The 19468-nt window shown below is 41.1% G+C and overlaps 1 protein-coding gene across 1 annotated transcript in view; it reads right to left on the bottom strand.

Moving 5' to 3' along the window:
• dnajc17 (DnaJ (Hsp40) homolog, subfamily C, member 17) overlaps nt 1-14024 on the bottom strand; it is a 32473-nt gene extending 18449 nt beyond the window's left edge. The window contains exons 1-8 of the mRNA XM_062397697.1: nt 13829-14024; nt 7186-7255; nt 5376-5434; nt 5170-5257; nt 4781-4857; nt 3990-4104; nt 2842-2891; nt 959-1036 (exon numbers count right to left, since the gene is read on the bottom strand). Of these exons, the coding sequence (XP_062253681.1) occupies nt 959-1036; nt 2842-2891; nt 3990-4104; nt 4781-4857; nt 5170-5257; nt 5376-5434; nt 7186-7255; nt 13829-13909 (618 nt within the window). The 5' untranslated portion in view covers nt 13910-14024. The remainder of the gene's footprint in view (nt 1-958; nt 1037-2841; nt 2892-3989; nt 4105-4780; nt 4858-5169; nt 5258-5375; nt 5435-7185; nt 7256-13828) is intronic.
• Between the last annotated feature and the right edge of the window lie 5444 nt (nt 14025-19468).

Here is a 19468-nt window from a genome sequence, read left to right as displayed (position 1 = left end):
CTTTGCTTCAAGGAACAACACTTTTCCAGTCTTCACTACCGCCTGCACTGAATTGATTGAGTGCGTGCAGAGGAGAAATTAAAACGCCTATTTCTGGACAGCTTGACGTCAGTGACACTTGCCCTTATCCTCATGGCAGGCAAACCTATGCCCCACCAAAAGCCCTTTGTGCTGGGTTGTAGCATAAACTGGGCTTCGGTTGCATGAGAAGAGCACATTTCCTAATGCCTCCCTTGGCACCGCTTAATCACCTGGTTAAGAGGGGCACAAACACTGGCGTGCATGGCTTTAAAAGGGCACTACAACATTGCTCTCAGCACTTTCACTGCAACAAAACTTAATGGGCCTTGTTTAAAGGAACGAATAAAACAATCTGCAGCGCTGATGTCATGCAGACCTCGAACGTGGCCGGACTCTGCAGGCAAGGTTTGTTAATGTGGAGCTCTGGTTTGGGGATAAAGAGATATAGAATTCTAACATTACATTTGATATTTATCCTATCCTGATGTGGTGGATTGAAAAGGGAAAGTTTAAATGAGATTTAATATCCACAGGGTTATAGATTCTTTTGTTAATCCAGTAAATTAAAAGGTAGACTTGGTAAATTGTTTCTAAAGCACTTTTTATCCTATTAGTTGAAATCCTCTTAACATCTCGATATCCTTCAATAAATAATGTTCATTGACATATTATATTGTTACACATATAGTATTTTCAATGCAATATTACAGGAAATACAAAATTCCTGTGAAGTGGTCCTGTTCATTAAACGACACAAAGTCCTGCAATGTCCTACTAATTCAGAGATATTAAAGGAATAGCTACCTCTACTAGTCTCAAGGTATATATATTAATAATGAAGCCTGACCCTAAATGAAAACTTGCTAAAAGTCCTGAAAGTAAGGGGCATTTGCCGTATAAAGATCAGTAAGACTTAAAGTAGTCTTCTTATTTGTACCTTCTGTAGAAGTCTCATAAGAATGTCTTGAGAGTAGCCTCCATTTGTCTCGTCGTCTTTTTTACACTTCCACTTCAACTGGAAAGAGAGAGAAAAGGAGAGGGAGAGGAGAGGTTATTAGTCCTGAACACTCAAGAGCTGAAGACGCGCATGATGATAAATTATGAGAGTTCAACTGATCAAACTCAGTGGATGAGTCGAAAAAACATGCCCAATTACACAAATTACCAAAACCATCAGGGCCGACTGGAGCTATGGGAGAGAGACGTTGTTAAGCTGTTGGAACATCACCCCGGAAACACCTGCGAGACCAGTAGTCAATTTCCATTCATACCGAGGAGGAGCTGCAGCGCTAGAGAGGTTGAAACTTGACACATGGACTCCTGGACTGCGGTGACTCACCTGCTTAACCGTAGCACAACACCAGACACAATAATTGCAGAGTAATCCGAAGCAGGTCGATGCCCAAGGTGCTTGGTGGTGGGCAAAGGAAGAGGCAGTCCTCCTGGGGAATGGGTTTAAATCTGAACTGTGTTTAACCTATTTGCTTGTGTAACAGTGTCTCTGTGATTGATGCCATATTGCACTATGTAAACGCTGTTGTAAAAAATACAGTTTAACCTGGAGGGGGGGGGGGGGGGGGGGGGGTTCTGCATGCTTGGAGTCCGGACACGAGTTCCCGTACTACTAAAAAAGGGAGTTGAGCAAGTTCTCAAATCCATTTAAAAAGCCGATCAGAGTCTCGCCAACATCACACTAACTGCTCAAAGTAAAATGATAAATGACGAGCAGTAAATGTTGCTTCAGCTCCAGCATCCTGCTCACTGTCAGAGAAACTGGATTTCTGGGAATGTCCACGTCTACGCAGCACCCTTTACCAACAATTACACTTGAAAATGTACGTTCTTCTTCCAGCAGCAGTCTCCTCTACCCAGTGATAAACAACCTACCCATTAATCTTTGAGGAAGATGTTATATGCATGATGTGATGTCTATGGTTTGAGCCTGCAACACTGGCACGTCGCTGTGTTCTCCTGCTACTTTAAATAAATACACGGGCAAAAAAGTCATTAGTGGACATAACTCAAACTGCTCTGTCTGCATTTGATAGTCACCTACGTAATAAAAATAAAAATCTCTTGTGAAAAATTGACTGACACTTGATTCTAGGAATGTTGGATTTCATGTTTTGAAGTTAATAATTTTGCTGAGGATTTTGTATCTAAAATTACCAGAATTCTTAAGGAAGTTTTAACTTAAATTACTGGGAGACAGGAAACTCAACAGGGAAAACAAAAAGAAAAAAGGCTAGATAAACAGTTACACGTTATTTCTCAAGAAAAATTGGATGTTGTTATTTGATGGAGGAATTTTGTTTCATATAGTTTGACATAGACATGACTTGTGATACTGTCAGTCTCAAGGCTGCTGTTTGTTTTTATAAGTGAACACACAAACGTCAGCTGATACACTGCTGCACTAGATGGCTATCAAATTTTAAAACCAGATTTGTCTAGAATGTCTAAACACATTAGCTAACATCCCCCAGTGTACGTTAATATGCGCAGGCTCTGCTATTTCCAGGAGTTAATGTAATAAGCCCTCCCCTGACAGGGTTACAGGTCTCCTGACGACGTTGGGGCTACTCTGGAGGAATGGGCGTAAGATCACTCTGGTGAGAAAGCAGCATATGTGGTCTCAAAATAATAAATTACAAATGTCTACATTTCTGTCAAAATCCCAGCAGAGGCTTTGCATGCACTTTCACTCCTGCTGAATAACCCCCACCACCACTGCCAATCTTCCAGCATTAAACTGCAAGAACTGCAACCCTCACCCAAACCTCATCCACTGATTGACAACATCACAGCTGAAAGCCTTACCTTCAATTTGGGGGTCACACTGCTCATGGAACATCTCTGCACTCCTGGGTCTGAGACGTTGAAGTGAAAAGACAAAGAATCAATTGTTTGGCAAAAGAAAAGACATATAGCACTCAGCAGTCAGAGAGTCTCAGGCACATGTACAGTAATATAAAACTAGCTGTCACGTGGTAAATGTATGGCTCCGGCTGCAGCCCTGATCCGCTGAGTGCGTCTCAGACAGAGCGGTGACCCAGGGGAGGGCTGGGAGGCCTGACTGCGTGCAAGTGGAAGAGACTCAAAAAAAATTGCTGACTATGCATGAGTAATTGTCAAGCCACAAAAAGGGATCAATCAAGGGCTACGACTCAGTATTTCCTTTAAATACCCACACTTCCATAGCTCTATTTCATTTCATGTCTCCAGAATGGAGACGTCAAGGATTTAATGTGAGAGTTTTATCGAGAGGTTAAAAGTTTGATGGACAGTGCGTGTTTGTGTGTGTGTGTGCGTGTGTGTGAGTGGTGCTTTGCATTCCTATGTTACCGTGCCAAGTTTCTTTGGTGCCAAGACACTAAAATAGACCTCCTCAAAGGGTTTTAAAGCATAACATAAATTCAAATATACAATCAGTCTCTGTTATTGTTTTTTTATTTAAATGATATTGGGTCAACCACAGGGTGCCTGGTGGCTGCTGCGGTCGTACTGACACTGTAATGGTTGGGAAACACGGGGGTTCACTCAAGTGACGTTTCAGGGTCGTAAACTACTAATACCCACGGTTGTATGCCTCCACTAACCAGTGCAGTTTCCGCAATTTTGTTTCCTGATTCATATCCATTCATCTCCTTTGACCACTGACCTTGACCTATGACCTCCAGGCACCAAAATTGAGTTAATTTGAGTCCAAATTAAATGTTTGTGCCAAATCTGAAAGAATTCCAACCAGCCAATTTTAAGATATTACATTCAAGAGGCCAAACATATGTTTTTTGCGGTAACAGTGACCTTGACCTTTGACTATCAAAATCAGTTCATTGGAATATTTGTACCAAAATAGAGGAGTTCTTGAGATATTGTGTTCACATGAATGGGACGGATGGACAACTCGCGGGGCTGTGCTAAACTAGAACAGAATGAACAGTGCTAAATCTTGGAGGTGGGCATACTTCTCTGAGTGTATTCTCCCGTTTGCTGGGCTTCCTTCTCCCTCTGGATCTGCTCTCTGACAAGCCTCTGCTCCTCCTCAAGCTGTCTGGATCCCTCCTCCCTCAAACGGGCGATCTCGCGGAAAAAGAAAAACACAAAAGAGTAATGTGCACCAACAGATATATAGGTTTTAAGTGACAAAAGAAATCTGCATCATAACTCTTCATCGGTGTCATTCGTCACCTGAATGGTCAATGACTACCTATATGCTCTACCAGGAGAGTGTGTGCAGACAACCTTATTTTATTAGAGAAGTAAATAACACCTTGAAATGAGACAGAAAATGGAATAGTGCTACCTACAGGTTACCCCCTCCTCCAAAGGCCCGTGGCCACATTATTTACATGAATTTAGAACATTAGGCACGTGCCATGACTCTCCAAGGAGGCACGCACACCATTTTTATTTATCATTGGCTTCCTGAACAAAGCGTATCAAGTCATGCAATATCATCTAATGGGTTTACTGATAATTATGATATGGCAGTGAAAAAAATGGCTTGCACGGACAGGGCCTCTGATCTCGACCCAAGTCTTTAGTAGATTTCTGCTCAATCAGGAGAAAGTATTTGATGAAGAACAGAATAAAAGCACCTGGGTATGCTTCAGAATTTCCTGGATGCACTGGAATACCTTTTTCCCAGTGCACAGATAAGGCCGGGATTAAAAGCAAAACAATGATTTTGAATGTTCTCACTGGGGAAAGTGTGGCACAATATAATCTCTCATATGGTGTCTATAAATTCTCTTACCTCTTCTTCTAGTGTTCTCGTGATTTGCACCGACTCGTAGGTCTGAGCTTCTGCTTTGCGCTCTCTGGCCTCCAAGTCTGGAATAACAGACACAAACACGCATGCACACACACACTGAATATCTTTTCCATTATCAGAAACAGACAAAAACAGCCTAAATAACTCGATTATTTTCTAACAGCTGCTTGTATTTTATTCCATTCTTGACGATTCCTGTCTGTCCCTATCATTATAAAAACCTCAGCCCTTGTTTTGTTAATCCTGGAATGCGTCTGACAAAAAAAAATCTAATTTAAATATAACCCATTACACTACAAATACAAACCCACTTACAATAAAATCAGTAAACCAAAGCCAAGAGATGAGCTAAGATTTGGAAAGGGACTCACCAAGCTTTATTTTCTTTCTCTTATCATCTAGTTTGTTGTTTCTTTCTTCTGCTTGTTTCTTGGCAGCGCAGATCTTGTCATAGGCAGCCTGAAAACCGCATTAGACACCAGGATGAATTGTGGCCATGTGTGAGTGTGTGAGTACGAGTCTGAGTGTGTGTGGGTTAGCACTTTTATGAACGATTGAGAGGTGTCTACGGTCTTACCTTGGCGGGAGCATCAGTTAGCACCTCGAGGGCCTGAGACAACTGGTGGAAGAGTTCAGCTGGAACAAAGTTCGACGAGAAGAGTCATACGATTACAAAATGTACAATTCATCACAAATTATAAAAGAGGATTGTAGGTTTCTGTATAGCCTAGACATCTGCAGAGTATTAAATGTATAATATGAGCTTGAAAACAAGCTTTTAAAAAATAATATGGTTAAGAATTCAGAAATAAATGTATTATTCATTGTATTCAATCTATATTTGTATAGGGATAAGTATATAGTATAAAACAATGATGACACATAGTATATTATTAATAAATAATTAAGTCCAACAATTTAATGGCCAATGACAATATTAACATTTTCAAGCAATATTTATGCATCGAATGTATACAAATTATAGAAATATAAACAAGTACATATCCTTTTTAACACAAAATGTAAACCTAAATGTGAATCTGTTCTGTAAAAATCTGTTTGCTTCCAAAAGCTGAAAGGAAGGGTGATTCCTGTGACGAGAGTAAAGAGTCAAAATAGTCAGCATGATGTCTTCATGGGACACAGGTCTGAGATGAACGTGGACATTTTACTCTTTAAAAGGTTCCGCAAGTCTCACGAAACCGTTCTTCCTCCAGTGACACAGCCACACATACAAACACAAACCCTCCGCCTCTCCGTCTATCCTCCACATCAGAGCACCTCAAGTGGCCATCACCGCAATCACGCAAAGCTACGACTCCCCAGTTGTCATCCAACACACACACACAAATGTACCCATACAGGGCGACCACAATCCCTCTCCCCATCATACAACCGCCTCACTACTGCATTATACTAGCCAGGCATAATCATTCACTTATGGGAGGCCTAACAAACCGATAGTGTTACTCCCTGGGGGGAGCAGAGGTGCACACTAACAGGAGGCTCTGGAGATCATGCTACCAGCAGAGGTGGTCACGTTACCTACATGCATATAATGGGCTGGAATGAAATCCGACTGGGGGGAGACCTGCCATGCCCAATAGGCAGCTCAGAGTGTCACAACATAGGGGGTTGAGGAAAATGAGGGATATTGAGGGGGGTGTCTTCAGTCACTGAGGAAGCATAACCCCTAAGTCACCTCTTACATGCATGCAACCTTCCCCTGAGGGGCAACAACTCCCAAGTCTTGCACCGCTCTCGTGCGATGCAGACCGGGTCTGTACGTGCGCGGGTTCAATTGCTGAGGCCCTCCAAACCACTTCTTTTCCATTTCTGGGAAACCGCCGACCCCCTGCTTTTGTATTATCCCTCTCAACCCCTCAGCCCCACCAATTTCCCTGTTTTTTTTCCTGATATAATCAGGAATTGTCTGAACCATCCAGTAACCACATAAACCTCACTTGAAAACATGCCTCATGACCTGCCTTTTTTCCCTCTCCTAACAGAAAAGCTACATTGAGATTTCCTGGCCCAATTGTTGACATGCAGGCTGGCAACAGGCCATGGAAGGCCTCCCAAAGCCAAGCAGATGGAAACCATGGTGGTGATGGTGGTGTTTGACTGGTCCTGTCTTGCTAGAAAGTGTCATGAGACTTGGTTAGACTTCCCTCAAAGTGCTGTGTCTTTGCTCTCTGCAGGGTTGCTGAGAATGCTACACTAGAGGATCCATGTAAGTTAGATAATTAACCCTAATTCTCCAGAAAATAACGCAGATTGCAAAAACAAATCATAAATCTTCTTCCAGCTCTTCGGTGACTTCCAAACATCTGTGGCTCATAATGGAGAGAAGTTGTAGAGACACAGGCATCAACTGTCTCACTCACCTGCTTTTGGGTTGTCTGGGTTCTTGTCTGGATGGCATGTTAGGGCTTTCTGTCGATAAGCTTTCTTGATCTAGGAGAGAGAAACAGACGAGACCCTAAGGTTATGTTGTGTGGAAAATGTTGATGAGAACAAATCATTCACTTCACACATATTTTGCTCATGTGAAAGTTAAATCCTTTTTCTCAGTACCGATTATTTTGATCCCGTCTCCCTCGCCCAGAAAACAAAAATCTGAATAAAATAATTGATGGTCACATTGAAATAGTAGCCTGTGTGTGACATGAGGGAACTGGGGGCCGAAATGTGGTCTTCAATTTTAGAGATTGGGTTGTTTAGATCGAATCAACACCTGAGCTATTCCTCTGCTTTTTGTCCGTTTGACGTGTGGTTAATGGAGCCTTAACAACAATGGCACACAATGTACTGTGAATTAAACCACACAAGAATCCCAAACCATTCTCAGGCCCATCGCCAGTTTGCAAGATAAATGTGGCCTGAGTTGCAGCTTCATATTAGCCCATCTTTAACTTAAAAAAGAGTGCCATTGTTAACAACACACTTAGAAGGACACAATTAATATCTTAGCCAGGAGGCCAAAACGTTTGGGGACAGTTCACAGAACCAAAATGGTGAACTGTTTTTTTTTTACTCCAGGTCACTGCTTGGAATGTTAAACATTCATTGGTCCTTCTAGAGACCAGTTAATGACGAGATGGTTTTCATTAGATCTTTGTTCCTCAGGAGAAAGAGGGGAAGCAGGAAAACTTTCTTTGGAGACCAGAGGGGGGAGCGGAGTGCGCGATGAAGCTTTCTGCACACAACCTCCAAACACACACGGATGCATTGCATGCAAAGGATTTGGCACACACATCCCCCTGTACATCCAAGGCTCAGACACAACCACACGCAGACGCACTGACATATACACTTTCTCACCAGTTTTAATCAGACATGCCAACGTTCGGCATGTTTTTTGAATACATCCCCCTTAGAGCAAATCAATCTCCTGCCAGCAAGCTACAGGCGATAGAATTTGCGAGCTCCCTTCTGCAAACCTGGAAAACATTTGCATTGGACGCCTTGTCCATGAGCGTTGTTTTGCACAATTCTATCCCACGACTGCACGCCAAAACAAACAGAGCTGACTTCACAGCGGAGCACTGCATGATGGTGTAATCCATCAGTGTCCAGGCCTTTTGACAGCAACTCCGACAAGTCTCCATGACAGTCGAGACTTAGACCCATTAGGCTGGATGCCCATAGTCCAAGGTAAAGGAACTGAGCCTCCACATGATTATGTAAAAGCTGCAGTGAGCACCCTGGAGATTATCATGGCTCAGACAGCTCTTAAATGTCACAAGTCCTATTCTTCTATCTCTTCACCATCAGATCTTTCTTTCTCATTATAGTTTCCACTGTAAAGCGAGAGGGCTTTGAGAGAATATACATCATGAAAGTATATTTGGTCTTGCTGCTTGACACACACAGCCTTCCTACAGTTAACACAAAGGGCTAAGGGCTGCCACTGAACACATGCATAGACCTTTATTCTATTGCCCCTTATTTTAACCTTGCCCTCCACGTTTCGCTCTTTATTCTGTGTGCTCGGCTCGCTATCATAGTTTTCTCTAGAGAGATTTCTGCTATGGTTCAGAGAAATTAAAACTGAAGTTCAAGTTTACTGTCATTCTTCCATAGACAGAATAGTGAAGAAAAGGCGAGCCAACTTAACTGGCAGGTAGTGGTAACAGCTGGAAAACTCCTGTCTTATACAACCCAGTCAGTGCTTTGACAGCACATAGAAAAAGGATGGTTTTAAGGACACTGTGGGTTTGCAAAGTTAAGTTCTTAAACTAAAATCTTATGTGCATTTTAACCATTGACATTAATAAAAATGGATGAGGACTTTTGGTTCGGAAAAGTGAAGCCAATGCAAGAGAGCCTGAAAATGTTATTCTCTCTAATAACCAACAGAGGGCGACTCCACTGGTTGCAAAGAAGAAGTCTGTTTCTACAGAAGTCTACGAGGGTCTCAACTTCTGATTTCAAGTCTGCTTCAAATCTGATTTTACCGACTATTTCTGAGTTGATGCTACACAGATTTAGGTTTTTCCTTGCAATGCAAGCAGGTATTGGTTTTCATTTTTTCCATATGTTCTGATTAAAATATGAATAAATCCATAAAACTTGAGCTGTAATCTGTCTCTGCATGGTAATGCAGTTTAAGTGCAGACTGGCTTTTATTTTGTTTTTTAACTGTACAGGCATAACCTCACAACAATAGTGTAATTTGACAAAACCGTATGCACCTCAATGCTTACACAAGCACGATTCAGAAGTGTGTGAAATGTTTATACCATGCAGAAATGAATTTAAAGAAGTGGACTGGCTGAAGAGCAAAGCAGAGTATCGTGGCACACAGCTGTGAAGATAATCATGTATAATTGGAAATAAAACCAGTGCTATGGTCTTTTAGGAGGACGCACTGTGTCCTGAGCTCACTTTACTTCTCACGTTCTTCATCACCTGCAGCCAGTTGACGAGATAAACATGTCATCACATCTGCTGTAAACTCTCCAGATGTTTAACCTTGCCAGGGCAGACGTCTGGCCAGCTGAGATGTTTGACAAGTGGGACCTGTCATCGTCGGAGCTGTGGCCATGTTGCACTTCATTACATTTGTCTCATTGGGTTCAGTCAAAGCTGAAGTTTACACACATGCCGTCTTTATATTTCACTGGATTTTCTTTCCTCCCTTTCTGTCAGGCTCTTTCTCTCTATCTGCTCCTCTTTGCCTTTTCACTCCCTCCAGCATCCTCCACGATATCTTGTCCCAACTGTGCTTCCAGTGCTGTTTTGGTTAAATAATACATGATTACTCCCATCAATGCCTTAACACGCAAGCCTTAATTGATGCTGGAAGACCCTGAAGCCCTTTGGTCGTACAGACGAGACGCTGGAGCGGGCCAACTGTTGAAGAGGTTAGCACATGTGCGGATAAGAGTTCTAAGATCGAGTGGCATCTTTCTACAGGACTCATCCAGGGAGGCAATTTGTGCAGTTCACCATGACCTTTCAGAATTGGCTCTCGATGAAGAGAGATGGAGAAAACCATATAAGACTTGTGCTAAAAGAAGAGCCTACAATACTGCTCTGTCTTATTTCTCTTGCACATCAAACAATTCTACATTGTCAAGTGCCAATTTTTCTTTTCTCTTATGCAAAGCAAACTGAATTGGAGAAATCTCAGTTATTTCCCACACTTTAGTTTGCAGGAGGAACCAAAGAAATTAAGGAAAGACTATCATATTGCACTAGCAGGCCAACAGTAGACTAATGATAAGTAACATGGCCCAAAACAGACTCTCTGTGTCGCCCTGATCACTGCCTGCCAAAGTCCTAGCTGCGCGCCTACATCTTGTCCTCATTAAACCACTCTTTGGTGCCAATTACAGTTGACAAACTGGTCCTGGTGCAGCCGCAGCACAGCCAAAATCGGGCCCCTAGTCTGTGTGGCTGATTAACTGCGTGATATGCTATGGGCCCATCCTTCTTAATTACAACACTCTGCTATTTGCGGGATATTATCAGCTGGAGATAAAATAATAATTATAATTATAATAATAATAGGCCCAACAGGGAGATGGTAGGAGATGAGCAAGGATGGAGGTAAGGAGGTAAAGAACATATTGAGGTGAACTTAAAGCAGAAGAAGAAGAGAGAGTCTGTCATTGACTTGAGCTTAGGAACCTGGGGAAACCAACAATTTGAGCCTGTCAGAAATATTGTATGTCACACAATTTTTCTTTATAAGGTTTTTTTACATCATGGATCAGATTTGTCTGATATAACTGTGGAGCACAGCTCAGTTAATTCAACATTAACCACATGTGTGACACCATCTGATGATTAAAGACCTAGAACATCTGATGACCCCAGGTTGCATCACTGATGCTTTACCCCAGTGCACCATGGGATGCAATGACAATCATGGTCTAGAGACCGTGGCCCAGCCGATACTCACTGAAATAACTCATCAGTGAGAGACAGGAGTTCACAATCCAGTGTTAGAGTAGGAAGTAAATCATCCAGACACCCAGCTGCTGCATAGACGGTCGCACACCAGGTACACTACAATTTAAGGAGCTGAAGGAACCACAAGGCATGTTGTGTGGTCTTGGCTGTTGACAGTGTTTTACTAAGAATCTGTGGTAGGTAAAATACACTCTGCAATTATGACCCAAACCCTGCTGATATGCATGGGCACAGCTCTCTACATGGTGGCTAGCCTTCAATGAGAGTCTTCCTCAGCACTACAAAGGTAAAGCAAATCCCAGGCCCAGTCAAGTCAGGCCAGTATTTCCCATTTATCAGACAAGAGGAAGATCACCAGCAGTGATAATAGAAGAAGAGGATAAACAGAACCAGGAGGAGATTCAGAAAGCAAATCATCTACGTCAAGGCAATGTTTTACAAGCTGCGGTATACAATCTCAGAGATGTGCTTCCCCTTACTCGGAGATGAACAAGATGCTTGATAGTGGTCGTGGAGCAGCAGGCCAAACAACTGGGATAAGTATCCAATCTGATGACAACCGTCTTCTCACACTTGATTGGTTTTTTGAGCCCCAACCACAGAGCTCAATCACTACAAACACACTCGCACACATAAAACCCTGCTATCTCTGTCAACCATCACCATACCTCACAGAACCAGCCTCCTACATTTTGGTGCCTCGGTTCTGCCCAAGCCACAACCGCTAACTTCCTCCAGGATAATCCTCTGGGGAGGACAGGACTTTGAAATCCAATTAAGAAATTAACTTCCTCCCTCGTTTTTGGCAGCAAGTTTAATTTCACTTTAGGGCTTTGGATTCTGCATGTTGGAAACTGTGAGAGGTGGTTGTAGGGAAAAATATGGATTTTCAGGACATCATGAGGATCCGCTCTGGAGCTTGGAAGTGAAATTTAGAGGAAGAGTCTCAGGAAGACCCCTGGACTCTCCTCTACATACATTCTAAATCTATGTAGGCATAAAATGTAATTCAGGCTGCGTCGGGTATCAGCAAGTACACAAATCTAACAGTAGACTGACTCGTCTTTATATTGTATTAGTTTCACACTGCAATTAGCTTTTTCCAGGAAATCACTTCTTCCTCTTTGCCACTCCAACGAGTACCGCCACTGGCAAGTACTGTTTTTAAGAGAAGGAAAAAATAAAAGTTTGCTAAGTATATCATCAAATTTTCAGACTTAAAAGTCAACAGTGATAAATATATTGTATACAAGACTTCAGTCTTGAGGGCTGGCAATATGTAAAAGGGCTTCTATTATTACAAACTGATGTTGCACTTTAACAGCTATCTAAAGGAAGTAATTGTAGTGTACTTCTACATTTAGTTTTGTTATTATTCAGTTACGACAGTCAAACTAGATAGAAACTTGACGTTTCTTGGAATGCATTCTTTGTATGCATTTGTTTTTCAAAGTTAACCTAATTATGAACTATACAGTGAGGTGGTAGGCTCAATATTAATTTTACATCAATAATATTTGGAATTTATATTCAGTACAAATTGCTGTGGGCATTAGAAACAATGTGATGAAGACATGTGCAGCATCAGTGCTGAAAGCTTTATGCATAGACAAATGTGTTGGCATGCAAATTTCCTATGTAAACAGCTGATGTTAAAATAGTACTTCTTAGAGATCCACATTACATAGCAGACATGTGGTGCAGCTATAGTAATACAAACAGCTTCAGGTTGCATACTGTATATGATTCATTGAGAATTTTACTCAGGCTGCGAATATGGACAAGTGCACGCTACATGTGTGGCCAGCAAAGTAAACTGTGCTGAGTTAAAAAAAGTTGATCACAAAGGCCCTAACAATTCATCTTGTTTTTGGAAACACTGGAACAAATCTCTGATTTAATCCCTTTACACTTAAGATAAGATAACATTCAAAATTATGGACAAGAGTAAAAGTAATAAATAAGTTAACATGTAATATAAACGCAAGTACATATAAATATATAGAGAGACTATAAATAAAAAAAAACAGTAACAATAGAATATAAACAGTGATTTCTATTTTATTTTTCAGTATTTTTAATTTATTCTACTTCTATCTTTATACTGATATAGATCTTTGTGTTTGAAATAAAGGTAAAGTTAACATCCTTTTTTCAGACACATTTCAGATCAGCGTTGATGCCAAGGACTTGACTGATGCACTGACGCCGCTTAGTGGTGACTTGAGTGTATTACGTGGTTTTAGCCGCTAGCCAGTTAGCCTGACTTATCCTGCGCTCCCCGGAGTCTCAGTGGAACTAAACATTTCAGGTCCTGGTTTACTCACATTGCATTTCTGATAACTTAACAAAAAGACCCGTGCGTCACGTCATTGTGGAACATGCCATTCAAACACACACTCATTGAGGCTCCGTGGTAGCAGGCTAGCATAGCCTCCTACCTGCAGAGACAAGATGTCCTCACGCACAAATTCATTCAAACCTTTAACTCAGGGAACAGCCTTGTGCAGGCTCTGAAGTGTCTACCATGACATCTGAGGCTAATCCCACACTAACGTACGCTTTGTTATCTGACTAGCTTCACGGCTAACCGGCTAACTTGGGTACCTCTTTCGTAGTAGCGGTGATGTCTATTCCGAGTAAACCATACAGGTCCATCTTCAGGATGTCTTTGGCCTTCCCGGACATGACTGAGGCCGAACAGGTACAGTACCGACACAGGCAGGAGACTAACAGGTGTAAACGTTGTGTTAGCGTGGGGCTACTTCTACTGTTGTTGTGGTTGGAGGGACGCACGAGTTTGACGTCTTGAATTGGCGTGTGCACGGCATTATGGGAAATGGAGTCTGTGTTCGGCTGCTCCTCAGGTTTGTCTTCAAAATATACTAAACACACCACATTAACTTTTAAAATAGTGTTTTTAATATAAGACTGAACCATTTTTTAAAACAATTTCCAACTCTATATTCATCTTGTCATCCCTCGTTAGAGATTTTTCTTCTAAATGGTATGACTCTGATTGTACAGTATGTTTCCAGAAGCATATTTTCATTCAAAGTCATATACATATTTATGGGATAGTCATATAATTATTTTTCATTTGCATAGCTCATATTCACAAATCACATTTTGCCTCATATGGCTTCAAGAGCAACTTGCAGGCTACAGATACCAGTGAATTATTGTGTGGTAACATCACGATGGAACATTATAATTTTATTAGAACAACTGTGACTTCTGAAGTTGTTTGGTGAGAGTATTTTTTTTCTGCATCTGAAACCGAGTGACCGGAAATGATGTAGCATGAGGGAGTCTGGACAGATTAGAGAGAATTTAACACATCGATAAATATAGATCTCAATCCCAGCTTGGAGAGGTTGAAAACGGACAGGTGCAACATCATCTGTTCTTCACGCTCAACAAGAGGAACTGCCGAACAGTGATGTCATGGTATTGTTGTTTTTGTTGTTTTTGCTGTTTGTATATATTGTATTTGGAATATCTCAGTATTCCCCAAGAGTGGCCACTGGCCTTTGTTATGTTTCCACATAACCCATCCATACATACGGTACATTCGGAAGCTGTGAGAAGGTTGACTACACTTGCATGAAGCTTTATATATTTCTGCATATCATGATAATGTGGTTAAGGTCAAAATAGATTATATCACATGTGGTTTATATACGAAGGAAAGTAAATGTTCCAATACAAGGGATAATTTGTTTTTTATATGTTTAAATCATCTTATTAATTTAACAGGAAACCATCTCTTTTTTAAGGACCCGAGACTACTTTTTTATTATGTTAAATAGGTCACGTGATTGGAGGATCTGCAGAGCTGAATTTCTCAGTCATATACTCATCTCATCACACCAGTGGCGAGTCAAGGATTTATCAGGGGCCTTAAAGGGGCCACAGTTCACCAAGAGAGGCCAACATCCATGCATGGTTCCTTGAGAAAAGCCACACATCTTTGAATATACAGTATCTTGAAAAGTTTTTCCTTGTTCAAGCACATTGGGAACCTCCAATAATGACAATTTGTTAACTTTTGACATTCTGTTAGATTGTTAGTAAGTGACTCAAGACTTTGGAAAAATATATATATTGTATTAAGTATATCTCAGTCTTCCCCAAGAGTGGCCATTTGCCTTCATTGTGTTTGAACAAAACCCATGCACATTGTCAAATATGTTTACCAAGGCTCCCTCAAATCCACACATTCAAGTTTTGTGTCAGTTTGTATTTAAATAATGATCCATACAGCATAATACAAAGAGTCCTCTTTTTTTAATAATTGGAACAGACACATTTATAATTGTTGTATAATGTTATTTGATTCATGCATTTTGGCCAGCATGGATACCTACACTCATACATTTGTAATTAGCCAAAATCAGCAGAGGACATCCTGTGGTTTTACATTGCGGACCGCAGGGCTCCACCTTTGTTTACATCTGACTCATGGTTCAGCTTTGTTCAAGACTTTGGCTCTACCTCATTAAACCGGTGGAACTTGTGCCAATGATGAAATGTAAACAAAGAGCACTGTCCTAATCAGAGCATCTTTTCCCTGTCAAGGTTGTCACTATCACATTTAATAAAATAAATAAATCAAATGTTGCAGCACATCCCGAAGAGACCCAGTTACCATGAAACAAGAACATGCCCTGACGTGTCTGCTCTCCTTTTCTAAAATCTAGTCAGACTAATAAAGCTAATGAAAACACGTCCACGATATATGCAAAACTCTTTGGTGTTGATCATCCTTGGAATCTGTGTGTACATACTGACCCATGTTACGATCTCTGTTGTCTATCAGGACTCCCATGACACAAGTCGGGCTAAATCCTGTGAACACTGCACAGCCCACACCCTGTAGTGTAGAGGCTTTGTAGAGGGTTTGGTGGATTAAGGGTCAGTTTCTGGCTAAAATCATGCCTGCAAAACCCAGTGTTGCATCTGCCTGTATGAACAGTAGAACAATAAATGGAATTAAGAGAATGGTGTTTACTCTGACTTTTAATACTAAGTGTTTGATCCTAGTGAATATGTTGGAAGATCCTGTTTGACACACCCAGCTAGAGCCTGGACTACTCATCATGAGTTCATAGTGTTTGCTCAGTCTCACTGCTCAGTTTAAACAATACAGTCTCCCGTGTGGCCACTATTTTAAATGCGTATCGCTGCTTATCTCTGCTGCCCTGCACATCCAATTGGAGCTGTAACACGAGGAGGCCATGCTACCGATTCTCACTGTTATTCGTTAGAAGCCCAGTTTTTCTTTAACTTTAGGAACAAAACCTTTTATGGGGATGCCCCAGGGGAGCTAAAGCAGTTTAACAATACAAGGGCCATGTAGTATACCTATGTCTGAGGCACTGAAACTCTATACCAAACTAAATAGCCCCAAGTCGCACGATACAGCAGGTTCATAACAAAATTTACAGATTCAAACAAGAGTTTTCATCGAAGTTTATTGACAATTTGAGCTCACATCAAACTTAGAATAAATCTAGAGAGCAGTTTAAAGAAAAGGCCATCAAAGTGGAGAGCCACAAGAACCACACTTTTCCTGTTGTTTTATAACAACTTGTTTATCTCCTCAGCCCCTTGAGGGCAAGTGCCAACAAACCGATTGAAGATAAGAAATTCTTGAACTTGAAATTGTTTTCCGCATTGCTGGAACGTCTGTTTCACAAGGAAACATTTAGTCTCAAGTCCAGCAGGCATGTGCACAGACATTTTGGGGGGCAGGTGCTCAAACAACCTTGACATTATGCTGCAAATTTTGTAAATGAGATAAATCAATGTTGTGCATAATTATTTAGAGTGACTTAAATAATCTCTATAAAGCTGACAACACAGTAGACACAATTTCTTTTACTGTTTTCTGACAGAGTTGAAGCATAAGCAGCATTAGACTAATAATATGCCACAATTTATCTCACCAGACTGGCATGTAGCTCAACTTAAGACCTACCTTTCATTTCAATAATTACATTGAATTTTAAATGAAACATAATTAGTGAACTTTTCTAATTTATAGAACAGTAAAACTGCCTTTAAATTGTCTCTCTGTCTGTCTGCCTGCCTGCCTGCCTTTCTGTCTGTCTGTATCTCTCTCCCTCTCTCTCTTCATTAAACATGACAAACGTCAGAAAACAGCTGCATAAGGCTTTGAAATCACTGAGTTTTTTGATTGTTTATTTTTTAGGAAACGTCCGACCAGTTGCGACGTAATGTTTTCAGTCTCGCTAATGTTGTGGTTCATTTATCATCAAACAGCATCGGGGGATTGCACAAACACCATCATTACCTGTTTGTCTGATGCTGCGGGCAGTGTTGTGCAAGTTCACACCTCTCATGAACTAGTTCATAGTTCAGTTCATATCATAGTTTTAAGGTGGAAAGTGAGAATGAAAGACTTAACTTGTTAAAGAAAATCCATCACTACCCCTTGCCTTTACTGTCGGAATCTTTATCAGACAGTGTGTAAAAATCCCTCTCTGCTTTCTCTTGCCATCTGTATATGAGACCGAGAGCTGTTGTGTTGCAGGTATGGCTTGCCCCTTTAAGGAAAGTTTGTAGTGTGTGACGTAGTGCACCTGGGTATTGTGGGAAAATAAGCTAAAAGTGTGTGTACGTTACGAGAAGTGACGGACCACCTAGAGGTGATGCGAGAGTCGCTTCTGCTGTATGTCCGGGAAATAAAGTGGAGGAGTTCACTGAACGAGTGAACTTGTCTGAGCTTGTGAGCGCCGCGGAGCATGTCGGGGGGGGATTCTCACAAGAACTCAAATAAATGCCCAGTCAGATATCACAACACATTTGGGTGGAATTGATGACAGAGAGAGTAATTACTATTCTTATATATTGATGATTGAAGAAAAAATTGGGCTCCAGCAGAAGGGCACTTTTCTCATCCAGGGCAAAAGGGCCAGTGCTTGAGCACCATTAGGGGTCTATCTGAGCATGTGCCTGAAGTCCAGGATAATCACGAAAAAACAAATGACTGTGTGCTCTGTAGGTGTGGTGTAGGAGAGTGGAGTTCACATTCCTGGATCTTTGAAGCTATGAAAAACTTAGATCTGTTGTTAGAGAACTGATATATAACACGATGCCTTAAAAAGTATGTTAAAAGGCCCCAAAAGGCTGCTCGGGGGAGTTGAGACTGTATGCTCACCCTTCAGTCATTGTAACTGATGAAGCCACATTCATTTAAGAGTATAATGGGAATATATACTCTGTAACCGTGTGACATCTTGTAAATTCAGGAGTTGTCTACTGACTTCAGTCAGGAAACTTGTTTACCTCAAGCAGAGACGTTCATCCTGAGTTCAGATTCAGATGATGGGATGGGGATGAGTGAGGAGGGCCCAACCTTTTTCTATACAGTCTATGGCCCCAACCACTGGCTGCTTACACTCAGCATCACAACCAGATTCAAGCTGCTCAACAGCAAGTACACCAGGACCGGAAATCTGCCCATACTCCCTACAAAATAAAGATCTTTTGAAACCCCATTTATTTTGTATTTTGTTTGATTTCATGTTTGATAATCCCTTCTGTAATCAGCTCAGTGCTAATTTAGCCACATAAAGGCTAATGTGTTTGCCAGCTTCTATTTTCAGCTTTGTAGCTGATTTATTTATTGTGGACTGTTTTTATGTTAACATTATAAAGTGCAGTGTGGTTATTGCTGTGGGAATTTTTGACGATATCATTTTTCTTTAGCTACTTTGCTGAATTCCGTTTTTCTTCATATGAATTTGATCTAACTTGTAATGTTGTGTAATGTGGAACAGTCACATGCCAGACTGGGGCTGGACAATAAAGCAATACCAGTTTAACACATAATTTATCTACGGCAGATTTGTATAATGTTTTACTGTTTTCATTAAGTGTTTGTCATCCTCTTTATCAAGAAGAGTTTAAAACGACAACCTACACTAAGGTATAAATATGCCAAACCATTTAGAAACACATTTAGCTTCCTTACTTTGTAAATATACACATTTTTTGTGTCTTTCCTTGTGTCTATATTGTATCTTTACTTATTTTGACTTTAATTTACAATTCTATTTTTACTCTGCTCTTTTACTACTGAGGACGGAAAAGGAATAATCATACTTTTGCATTAAACGTGTAAAGCAGCGGTTTTATTCTGAAAAGCCCTCATCGGACGTCCGAGCTCAGTGACGCTGCCCTGTCCTTGCCAGTCTCTCCAAATGAGTGAGAAGCCCA

This window comes from Platichthys flesus, chromosome 10, assembly GCF_949316205.1.
Source record: "Platichthys flesus chromosome 10, fPlaFle2.1, whole genome shotgun sequence".
In the NCBI taxonomy this organism is placed as follows: domain Eukaryota; kingdom Metazoa; phylum Chordata; class Actinopteri; order Pleuronectiformes; family Pleuronectidae; genus Platichthys; species Platichthys flesus.
The sequence above is the reverse complement of the archived record's forward strand: the minus strand, read 5'-3'. Positions and strand labels throughout refer to the sequence as shown.